Consider the following 12,703-nt stretch of genomic DNA (forward strand, 5'->3'; position numbering starts at 1 on the left):
CGTCACTTCTTTGAGCTTCGGCTAAAGGAATCACACGGATTGGCTAGATATAACCAATCCAAAAGCGAAAGTTTTTGATTGGCGTTCACCAACATCCAATTGGAGAAAGCTTCGTTTACGTCGTTTCCACGTCGACAGGAAAGGAAAATGGATGCGCTCATTCTGGTACTGTAAAACAGTTATATACAAACGATTCAAAAGGCAAAGTTGATGATTTATGGATATTTGTAAAATATTCTAGATTGTACTTTGTAACAGATTAAATAAACGACTTATAACTGTTCTGAAACGTCGGTATCCGTTACACAGTTACACACACAGAGAGAGAGCGCTGCGGAAGTGAACAGGAACTGGTGTTAATTTGAGTTAATACAAATAACAATGACGTATAACAGAATGCCTGGACTAAAGCAGCCTTCTTAATTTGCTAAAATGGTATGTTGTACTGTTTTTTTTTTTTTTTAGGTGCATTTCATTAGTTATATATAGTCCTGCCGGGTGTGTGTTGCCTGCTCATCTACACCCCCCATCTCCAGCTGTGTACTTCACTGTCCCGCTTTTACTAACATGATGAAAAGCCGTTTTTCGTGTGGAAATCTCGTACGGTTCTTCGTGTCTGGCGTGCGTGCGCGCGCGCTCGCTTGCTCACCCGCCCGCCCGCGTGTACCGCCGGTGGTCGCGTGCGAGGCGGACCGAGCCGTTGTGAGGCAGCCCCTGAGGTGGAGTTCTGTTATACACTCAGGCTGTGACTCCCGGCAAGTCAGTGCATCACAGAACTTTGTCTTGGGAGCTTGGCTGCAGCAAAGCCCTCAGCCAGGCAGGCAGGGTCAGGGTGTGTGTGTGTGTGTGTGTGTGTGTGTGTGTGTGTGTGTGTGTGTGTGTGTGGGACAGCCAGGGTTTGCAGTGGGGGTTTGTTGTGCGTGTGTAGCGCGCCAGCCAGGCTCGAGTCTTACTGCGTGACAGCAGCTCCTTTCTGACAAGCACCCGTCACGTCATGCGTCAACTGACCACGTGTTGTCTTCCTCAACAGGAGCCCTCTTTGTACACCGTCAAGGCTGTCCTCATATTGGACAATGATGGAGAGCGACTCTACGCTAAGGTAATGCGCAGCTGATGTCGGGGGTGCAGTGTGTGTGTGTGTGTGTGTGTGTGTGTGTCTGTCAGCAGTGAGTGACACATTACAGTTTGGAGTGGCAGGCAGCATAGTGGTTAGAGCAACACCTTCCCAGGATCAAATCCCTGCTTTACTTTTGAGCAGGGTATTTGAACTCGCCCTGAACTGATACAGTATTCAGTAAGTATCTGACTGTGTGATTGAGTAAATCACGGTAAATGGTTTTACGTTTACAAGCTAACGTAAGTCACCTTGGACAAAGGATGGATAGATAGATAGATAGATAGATAGATAGATAGATAGATAAATGTGAATGTATTGCAGTGTGTGTTCTTTAAAGTACGTCTCGAAATAAAATCCCCCCCCTACTGTGGCTCTAACAATTGCACTGAATAGCTTTTTTGAGGGGGTACCACCATGTCAATACATTGGTGTTGGCTCAAGCTAATTTTAAGACCATTTTAAGTGAGCTCTTACCTTTATTTGTAAGAGAAGGTGTTCTGCTACTTAATTTTACATTGTGCTGTAGCTCAAAGCACTTCGCTGTTTTTGTGGATTTAACATTCTTCCCCATTTTGTTTTGTTTGGCTAACCCTTCTGGCAGTATTACGATGACACATATCCTACAGTGAAAGAACAGAAGGCATTTGAGAAGAACATCTTTAACAAGACACATCGCACTGACAGTATGTCAAAAGTTCTGAGTTACTTCTAATTTCCTTTAAATGGTTTTGAAACCACTATTGATTTTTTTTTTTTTTTTTCCTCCTCTGTGTGTGTGTATTTATTGTCTTCATTTTTCTGTGTCATCCTAGGTGAGATTGCTTTGCTGGAAGGCCTTACAGTGGTGTACAAAAGCAATATTGATCTGTACTTTTATGTAATTGGAAGCTCTCATGAGAATGAGGTAATTTTAATTATGGTGTGTAGATTAACACAATGTTTTAACTTATCTGGAATTAAGTATTCATTCTATTTTTGTTTCCCCAGTTGATGCTGATGTCTGTTCTAAACTGTCTGTTTGACTCACTGAGTCAAATGTTGAGGTAAAACTGGTTTTTGCATTTGTGGTGTATGTTTAACTGTTATTCCTTGTAATTAAGTGTTCAGAGAAAGTTAATTTTCCTGTTTTTGCTTGCAGGAAGAATGTTGAGAAGAGAGCCTTATTAGAGAATATGGAGGGCCTTTTTCTGGCTGTAGATGAGATAGTCGATGGTGGGTAAGTTTGCTGTGAAGTACAGGAGTGCAGTGGTCCAGAATCTGTCCCGTAAGTAGAGGGCATGAGGCAGGGTATATGCCAGTCCATTGCAGGGACATCACATACTCATTCTCTTGCTCATACACACTATAGGTAATTTAGACTGTGTAATGCACCTGGAACTCATGTTTGGACTGTGGGAGAAAACCCATATAAACACAATGATAACATGTAAACTCCACACAGACTTGTGTGGTACTGCTGCTACAGAAAAAAAAACTCCAAATAAATATTTTGTTAATCATAATATAGAAAAGAAAGCAGCACATTTGTGTGAATGTGGAGTCAGTAGTTCATGAGGGTTAATAGAGCAGTGGCACTCTTAAGGGGCTTTTAATTGCTTTAGTACTGGGGTTTCAAATTGGCTGTGTTCTTTCATCTCGCTGCTTATGCATATATGTATGTACAATTAAATGTATGTGCAATTAAAAGCCCCTTAAGAGTGCCACTGCTCTATTAATATAAAGCAAAAACAGCACACACACACACCTTTATATATAAAGGTGTGTGTGCTTTTTTTTTTTCTTTTTTTTTTTTTTTTTTTTTTTTTTTGCTTTATATTCAGAAAACTTACATTATTAATAGTAAACTACTAATTTCAATAACTGTCAGGGGACTGATTTAGTCAGCAGCTTGTAATTCTGGTTCTGAAAGATCCTTTTTGTATTTTTTTTTTTTTTTTTTTTTTTTAAAAAAAAACCCCATTTGAGCTTGAGTTGTTTTGAATTTTACTAAACAATTTATTTTATTCATAAAGTACATATCAATATTAAACCTTTTATTTCACATGTTTTATTTTTAGCTGTTCAACAAAACTAAGTGATGGATTAATCCCAGTGAAATTGTTTTGATTTATTCAGTTTTGCTTATGTTTTATAAATGACTCAGTGATTGAATTTATGTTTTGGGGCAAGCACACCTCATTTGTCTTGGAACAAAATGAATAATGTTTCCTGTTATTCAAAAAGTACATTTTCATTTCAACAAGTGTTGAATTATGCAGTTTGTTCAATCAGCAGTGAAATCACAGAAGTTAGTTTAAAAACCACTGTATATATAGCTTGCCAGGAACAGTTTCAAACCAGCCCATGTTTGTAGTAGAAGAGAGATTATGTAAAGGCATGGTCAAAAGCTGTTTAAATGAGTTTTTTCTTTTCTTTTCTCCCCCCCCCATTTTGTATTCAAAGGGTGATCCTGGAGAGTGACCCTCAACAGGTGGTGCATCGGGTGGCACTGAGGGTAAGGCTGTGACACTTCTTCCTGCAGCTGTTTGAAAAGGACCAGTCACTAAGATATATTTTGTCTTCAACAGGGTGATGATGTGCCATTAACAGAACAGACTGTCACACAGGTAACACATTTTTCCATTTCAAGTGTTGCACAAGATAGATGAAATTTCCTACTACTACTTTTGCCTATGCAAAAAAAGTCAAACTTAGTCTCAAAAGTCCCAACTTAGGATCTGTTTTTAATATCTTCACCTATGAACATTTTCATAGAAAGCATACATTTATTCATTATAGTAAATTGCTAATTTTCCTTTTTTGGTTTTGTAATTGAGTGGATAAAATTTTTGCTTATGCATTGTGATACTATGATTTTAATTTTAAAATCATGTTAGTTAGCTTGTGTGGAACATCTTCAGGTTAACACGAGTTGATCAGTTCCAGTTTACCGTTAACGTTTCCGACTCCGCTAAGCCAAGAGCTACATCTGTTTTTATAGTGAACTGTTGGTTTGCATTTTATGTCTTTATTTTATAATCTTAATTTTAAGAATAATTGATGCTATAGTAGCATGACAGTCAAATGCAGTGTTTGGATGTTTACCTGAAGTCTGAAATGTAGTTTCCATTTTAAGAAAAGTTCAACAAAAGTTATCCTTGATTACATGGACAAAGCTCTACATAGTGATTCCTGGAAAATATAATTCTGACTCAAATGGCACAGTTAAGATGCACACTGGTTTCACAAAAGCATCATCTATATGTTTACATATCCTACATATGTTTTGAGTCGTACAAAAATTTTACATTAAGAACTGTAAGTACTGACTTTTTGTTAGTGAGTATGCCTGTTGGATCATTTACACCAAAAAGAAGTCTGCACTATATAGTTTGCTAATATTTTGTGTCCTTTTCAGGTGCTTCAATCTGCAAAGGAGCAGATCAAGTGGTCTCTGTTGCGATAGGACAGTTCTTGAAGCTGTGGGAAGCAAATATCAGTCGTAGAGTTTGTCTTGTGCTTACAGTTCCTCTTCTTAATTCCAGTACTTTCTTTACCTTTATCTCCAATTACTGCACTGAATCATCTGATTGCTTCTGCAATTAAGAGTCACAAGTGGACCTCATTCTCTTTTTTTTTTTTCCAGTTTTTGCACATTCCCATGGAGCTACACTGCATACATTTTTACCTAAATGAACTGTGAAAAATTAAGCTTGATGACATTGGTTATATTTTTGAACAGAAGTATTTGTTCTTTTCTTCACTGATACCATAGAAATTCATGAACACTTCCAGAAAGGTAACTTAGAAAAGCCTACAATGAGATAAATGTTGAGGGAAGAAAGTTGTGCTTTTAATGTTCTACATTTTAAAATGTTAATACATACTGTTGATCTCTAGAGCAGGGCTCAGTCCTCAAAATGTTATTTATGCCCTGGCCATTAACCTGGGTTTGTAGCATTGACCAGCTGGTTCTGCCAGATAGAGTATGACTGGCCCACAGGTATACCAATTAAACTTTATATTAAGTTTAGAGTTCATGGTTTGTTTATTTCCACCTTATGTTCAGTAGGAGGGTATGACATATCAGTCAGTGGATTTCCCCCCCCCCCCCCCCCCCCCCTTTAGCTTTAGGAAATATTGACTTGAGAAAGTTATTCTTTATTCCTATTATTTTCCTTATGAGAAGTTTAAAATGAACAAACCATGTAATTGTATTCTTTATGCAACCCCTATCCAGCCCATCTATGAATAAAGTATAGCCTTTGAGGAAAACTGTTATATACGTACATATGCAAACACACACAACATATTAAGTGAAAAGTCTTGTCATGCCTACTATGCCATATTGCCATATTTGTGAAGTCTTCAAGGTTTTGTTTGTTCAGCCACAGTGAGGATATCTCAAGAAAGAGGATTTCCAACAATGAATGGAGCCAGTGTTTTAATGATAAATTATGTGATGGTATTTACTGAATGATAAGATTCTTCCCTGCCCTGAAGGCTTCCAGGCAGATTTTTTAAAGCCTTTCATTGATTGGCAATTTGGACTTATAATTAAGGAGATGCAAAGCAGGGTTCATAGGAAAGCATACTCCAGTCAGCATTGAGATAGACTCAACCTCAGACCAAAAAGCACATATTTCTGGGCAGTCCCAAATAGCGTGCATAACGGTACCCCGTGCTCTATGTGGACAACTAGTACAATAAGGATGTGGAATTGACCAGTCATTTCTTTTGAAGCTCATATTCAGTGGTTAATCTTGTTTTTAACACACTGAATCCACAGACAGCAATTTGTATGAACTAGATGATAGGTTTCAGTGTTCAGTGGTGTAGTCACTCCACTTTTCTGGTTAGGGCCCCACCCCTTCATTGCTCAAGCATATAATGCTGTGTTTTCAGATGCATGTTTCTAATTGTTGACACGGATTCTAGAAACTGCACTGAAAAGCAAATTGTTCCTCAAAATTTTCAAGATGTATTAGGAAATTAAGGTTAAAATAAAACATTCTTTAGGCTGTGTGCTATATTTTTTCATTCATAATGTATACAGTAGTATTTCAAATGCTGTTTTGATCCTGATGTTGTCAGACTTTAAACATTATGGTTATAGAAAAGAAGTAGAACAAAAAAAAGTTTTAAATGTAATAGTGCTGCATAACTGGTCTATGAGGGTCAGTCCTGTGGTTTTAATAGAATACATCTGAAGTACTTCCTTGTGGGGATAATGCAGAACAAATATTACTGTAGCTAAATGAATAGTTGTAAAGTAATAAGGAGCTGAGAATGAGCGTGTATCAGCATCTCTGGTGGCTCCAATGCACTGGAGTTGCACACCACTGAAGTCCAAGGAAGGAATTATTATGGGAACTCAGGTGGTTTATAATAATATAGGAAATAGTGCCATCTGCTGGTAGAAAGTACACCTAGTTTAGGACCACATTCTCATAGATCAAGAATTTATACTTTTTCATGTCCATTCATATTCATACTTGTACATAAACAGTATTGCCAAATTGAAGGGGAAGGCTAACATTTCCAGCCTGTACATCCCTATACACGTACTTATACCTACATGCACCACACCTTATTTTGGTGTATTATTTAGATTGTTTATCCATCTGTTTCTGTCCATCCATACAGAACCTATCTTGGATTCACCAGGCACAAGGCCGAGGAGTGTACTCGCTGGCGAGATGCCAGTTTCATCTTATTTGATTCTACTCAAAACCTACCTATAATTGTTAGTGTGTATTTATGCATTTTTTTACATTTTACCTTTGTAAAGTTTACAGCTTTCTCTGTTGCTGTTTTGTTATGCATTATTTGTGATTTTAAGTGGACTTTATACTCTTTGTTTGAGACATTGTACCATCAAAATCATAGAAACATGGTCTTTTTTAACAACTCATCTTTTCACTCGATCGGTTTTAAATGACCTACCACAACCCATGATCTCCGTAATGGAACGGAAAAGTTAGTGTCACTGTAGAAGGGGCCTTGGTGATGTGTAATTAAAAGAGTAAATCAGTATGTAAAAGTCACACAAAAAAACTGTTTTGGCAGAAAAAGAACAGTGAATAAAAGTGGATACATAGCAGGCCCAATTCTGAGCAACCACACAGTGCCACGCTCTCTAAATGTACAGTTTTTTTTGCATGGTTAGACATGAAATTTGCGTAAAGGACTAGAATATTGCAGCCTTCAAATCGAGCGCATCATTTCTGAGAGGACTTCCCAAGTCATTTTGTTTTTTGCTCTTGACTTCAGTAATAATTTTTTTCAGGCTGGTACAAAAGTCTGGCTGAATTTCAGTGCTCACTGGGTTTTATCTTACATTCCAAATGGAATATGCAGTTGCAGGCTGATATTTCCTTACCAAAATTTGTGTGTTTGTATACATGTACGTGTTAACGCTTTTATCAGTTTACAAGGATTAGTGGGTCATTGGTTGAAGAAGAGTTTTGAATTTCAGTACATGAATGAAATTTACACAAACAAGGCAGACCATGCAATCTCCACACAAACTGGGCAGGGTTCAAACCCATGTTCTCTCGCAGCACCCAGGAGCTGGAAGACAACCGTGCTGCTTACTGCACCGCCATGCCAACATCTTTCTGTAAGATGCACGTCATTTATGTTTTCAAGGAACTTTGACACCTTTGGCAAGCAAGGACTTGTTTTTAATCTGCTAATTACTGTGACAGAGTCATAAAAAGCAAAAAGGTAATTTATATTAATTATATAAGAATGAGTATAATAGTCTGAAATGCCTGGTCTGACACACTGAATATAACATGCTATAAAAGTGTCAGAGGCATGTGGGCTACAGGCTTATAATTGATGAGTGTACAACTGTGTGTGTGTGTGTGTGTGTCTTGGTCAATTTGTAAACATCAATAAATTAATATGATTGCCAAGCATACAGACTCCTTATGTAACTGACTCCAACTCTCAGTGGCATTTGAGGTTACTGAGATTAAGTTCACCGACAGTTCTATATGATATGTGTTTGTACAATACTGATATATCTGATATATCATGTGCTGTGCCACTTTGTTTGTGTACTTTTTTTTTTTTTTTAACTTTTATCTTTTATATTTAATTCTTGTGGTTAATCTGAGCAATCTCTGGCACAAGAATTTCCTTCGGGATGAATAAAGTTTTATCTTATCTTATATCAGTTTTCAGCCTCTTCATATCTGGCTACAAATGATTCCCCCACATTACACATACATACATACAAAAAAGTTATTGATCCGAGAGAAAATTGCATAAAGCTTATTTCTAGGCTACGCCGTATTTTTTGGAGAAAACTCAAAAACGTATTTATCCCATAATTAAAGTAGTACTGTTTACAGTGTATAATGTTAATTCCCATTATGTACTTTATTCATTATTGCGTAAAGTACAACACAGCAACATAATTTTCAAGGAAAGCGAGGGAATGTGGGTTGGAATAATGACCCTGTCTTGGGAGCAGGTTACTGAGGTGAAGCAGGTTTGGGGTCACTTGGTGGAATGGGGTTATTTGGTGGCATAGAGCCAACTGGTGGAATGGGGACACTCAGTAGGATGTGTTCATTCAGTTTGGTGAGATCAGCTTGGGAAACTGCGCAAGTGCAATGTGCAGCATGTGGTTGCAGGTCTCCATTTCCCTACTATGACTTCCTTCATGGTCACCACTTATAAACTGTCTTGCAGAGCAGAGAGTCAATTAAAACTTTGACACAATCCCAGCAAAAATAAAACCTGCCTCCAGAAAAACAGTGATATAATGTTGAGCATGCAATTTTTCATGTGAGCTGTAAATGTAAATGTTCATGCACCATAACTTGAAGATCATGCCCGGATAAGCCTTTACACACCTACTCCTGTAATGTACTTAAATATTTGTGTATCCCAAAAAAAAAAAAAAAAAATGAGTAGGAAAGTGAGCAGGAATTGTCAGTATTCTGAGTTTTATGCAGCTACTTGTGTGATGAACATGGGTGCATATAGCGGAAAGAAACAAACTAACTTTACTTAAGAATCACACGTCTGCAACTATGTCTCTTTCTCCTAATGTAATGCACACATTGTATTTTTTATGAGATGTACATCACTTTGGAGAAAAACGTCTGCTAAACGAATAAATGTCAATGTAAATTTTTGCTTTGATGGCTTTAACAATAAAAAATGTAACAAAATATTACATTTTCAACAGACAAAGGTGTGAAAACATATTTGTTGCATTTGTTTATTTAGCAGATGCTTTTCTCCAAAGCAACTTCCAATGAACTCTATGTAGTGTTATGAGCCACACACCTTATTCACCGTGGTGACTTACCCTGCTAGATACACTACTTACACTGGGTCACTCATCCATACATCAGTGGAACACACACTCTCTCTCCGTCACTCACACACTACGGGGGAATCCGAACAGCATGTCTTTGGACTGTAGGAGGAAACCAGAGCACCTGGAGGAAACCCACACAGACACAGGGAGAACATGCAAACTCCACACAGACTGAGTAGGGATCAAACCCATGTCCTCTTCCACCACCCAGGCACTGTGAGACAGCACACTCACACAAACTCTACCTGCTGTGCCACTGTGCCACCAATGTTTACGTTGTTTACAATACTGCAGTACTGTAATCCCTAAATTGTTATATGTGGGGACTTGGATTCAGACTTCAAAGCACATGACAGGGATTCGGACTCAAAAGTTAAGAACGGAATTTCAATAACTGAATTTTAATGATTTAACAAATTATCAATAGGGTTTTTGGCAAACTGGGGTTCAAGTCTCGCTTGGGGTGCCTTGTGATGGGCTGGCGCCCCGTCCTGGGTGTGTCCCCTCCCCCTCCAGCCTTAAGCCCTGTGTCGCCGGGCTAGGCTCCGGCTCGCTGCAACCCAGCTTGGAACAAGCAGTTTCAGTCAACGTGTGTGTGTGTGTGTGTGTGTGTGTGTGTGTGTGTGTGTGTGTGTGTGTGTGTGTGTGTGTTTTTGGCAAACGTTTTTCTCCAAGGCGATTGACAACAAATATTATAAAATCAGAACGAATGAAAGGATCTACAACTTGTAAGCCGAAAAAATATACACAAAATAAATGCTTAATTCACATTGTGTGAAAGTGAAGTTTTTGTAACAGGGTTCAAATACAACATATTTACAAGATTCCTTAAATGTAATATCTTGGTTTCTGGAACTTGGGAAGCCATTCAGCCTGTACCTCATGATTCAGACTCAATGACTCAGACCTACTTGCACTCAAAAGATATAGGTTTGAGTGGAACCTTATTTTGAGGGGGTGTGGTGGCGCAGTGGGTTGGACCACAGTCCTGCTCTCCGGTGGGTCTGGGGTTCGAGTCCCGCTTGGGGTGCCTTGCGACGGACTGGCGTCCCATCCTGCGTGTGTCCCCTTCCCCCTCCAGCCTTACGCCCTGAGTTGCCGGGTTAGGCTCCGGTTCCCCGTGACCCCGTATGGGACAAGCGGTTCTGAAAATGTGTGTGTGGAACCTTATTTTTTGAGTTTGTGATATGACTGGGGTGCATGATAGATGTAAACAAAGCAAACAAATAATCAGGCATCCTGTTAAAGCAGCTGAGAAGTACAACTTATAATGCTACTGAAGATGCTTTCTTCTTCTTTCTTCAACCCATGCATATATGTGGTACCAGTGGCAAGGAAAATATTGACTATGAAGCTGATGGAAATTGCTGCAGATCTCTGGATTGGAACACGCTCGGCGAGCAGCAATGACACAGCACATATGGACACCAGCCTTTGAGCTGAGGGCTGAGAAGCACAACTGATGAACTGCTGTAAAATGTCAGGCAGCTTTATGCATCAATAAATAATTGTGTTTAATCTTCCAATTAGTTACAGTGATGCATGAATGTTTTTTAAAGCCCATTTTGACCGCAGCCATAAAGGTTTACGTGCATCTTTTCTGCGGTTGTGTTTGGTCTTGTTTGATTCACAAATGTCTGTCAGTCAGTGTCAAGCTCTACTATCACATCACATATGATGTTATAAGCGGCTGAAAAAGAAAGAGGAACAATGTATTTTCAGAAAAGCTTTTCTTTTCTTTCTTATTCTTTTTCGCCCCTCCCCCCCCCCCCCCAGCACACTTCTGCATGGATTCCCCAGCATTAACACAGCACCCATTAACAGGCTTCCACCTGACAGATTTACTGCCATCGTCCCACCGCTGGCCGCCAACCTGACAGCTGTGAATTAATGCCGGCTTCCCATTGGTCCTGCTGTGACAGGGCTAATTTATTGGTGCGCTGTGATTGGATGTTGCTTGGCTTTGAAGTGAGTTACAGTCCCCTGGTTGATAGAACACAGAAGCGGTGTCAGGTTGCGGTCATAAAACTCCTGCTCCTGAGGGAAGGAAGGTATGCCGCAAGCCTGACGTCATGAACCGAGGAGCGAGAGCGAGAGAGAGAGAGAGAGAGAGAGAGAGAGAGAGAGGGAGAGAGAGAGAGCGATCATGTCTGAAATTATTTTTTCAACTAAATATAATTATCGGACTTGAAATGCTTAGTTGCTCTTTCGGCACACGGCAGCTATGTCTGCACGCGCAGTCACACGCGCAGGAAAAATGCATTACGTTAAAGACCACGTTTGGCCGCAATGTGTCTTATTTTTAGATTTCTTTTCAAATGATGCTGATGATGATTTATAGACCCCTCTAGGGAAGCTGAAGTCTGAAAGCTCAGGGAATGGCAACGGGATAAAATCATGCACATCACCGTGGACGTGCATGAAAAAATGATAAAGAGCATAATAGCTGATACAGAAAACGCCGGGACTCCCTGTGTGTGGTCATCATGCTCAAAGATATTGAATGGTTTCATCAACTTGTGTGTATATGCTTTTTGTGTATGATAAAAAGCCCCCGTTGCTGTTACTGTGTTATGAAATAGCCATGCAGTAGAAAAATGTGACAAAGTATTTCATCTTTAATAGTTCAAGATTGTAAGTGCTGGTTTTTATCACACACTGTGGATTACCTGCTGCATCATTTGCTTCCTCCACCTGTCTCATATGCTACTAGTCTGTCAGCCTGCCCTTCCTTGTCCATGCGTTACACCATACATCACATCTCTTTTCCCTCTATATAAATCTTTGCATAATACAGTTAATCAAAAATACAATTGCCGGGATTTTTTTCTTTACGCTTTCTCTGTTTGCTGCTATTAATGGATACATTTGTTACATGGGTCAATTAAATGTTTTCCTCTACCAGTGCACCAATCTGACAGTCACTCCCAGAGAGGGCAACAAAGGTAAGGTATGTTTCCTAGCAATTTCTTTAGTTCATGGAAGAGATCCAACACCATCAAAATATTTGAAACTTAATATAAACCAGAATCCTGCCTTCCCTGTCTAATTAAAAATCATTCCTTCATGTGATTTTTTTTTTTTTTGTTGATGAAAATACCTGCTTTACTGTATCCATGTGAAACAGTTCCTTTCTCCAAAAGTATCCCATATTAGAATGGTTGCATAATACAGGTTGCTACACACAGCGGGTACAGAGAGAATTTAGGATGATGCTATTGCTTTAGTGACCTACAGTTATCTGCCACCATAAGCAATAACCT

The 12,703-nt window shown here is 39.2% G+C and overlaps 1 protein-coding gene across 1 annotated transcript; it reads left to right on the top strand.

Annotated features, from left to right (window-relative positions):
- The first annotated feature begins 114 nt into the window (after positions 1 to 114).
- copz1 (COPI coat complex subunit zeta 1) lies at positions 115 to 5,129 on the top strand. Its single transcript, XM_018726041.1, has 9 exons — positions 115 to 165; positions 1,031 to 1,099; positions 1,719 to 1,800; positions 1,930 to 2,021; positions 2,105 to 2,160; positions 2,256 to 2,333; positions 3,560 to 3,611; positions 3,685 to 3,723; positions 4,515 to 5,129. Exons 1-9 carry the CDS (start codon positions 148 to 150, stop codon positions 4,560 to 4,562), a joined length of 534 nt encoding a protein of 177 aa, XP_018581557.1. The 5' UTR covers positions 115 to 147; the 3' UTR covers positions 4,563 to 5,129.
- The last annotated feature ends 7,574 nt before the right edge of the window (positions 5,130 to 12,703 follow it).

The sequence above is a fragment of the Scleropages formosus genome, chromosome 22 (genome assembly GCF_900964775.1).
Source record: "Scleropages formosus chromosome 22, fSclFor1.1, whole genome shotgun sequence".
Taxonomy (NCBI): Eukaryota; Metazoa; Chordata; class Actinopteri; order Osteoglossiformes; family Osteoglossidae; genus Scleropages; species Scleropages formosus.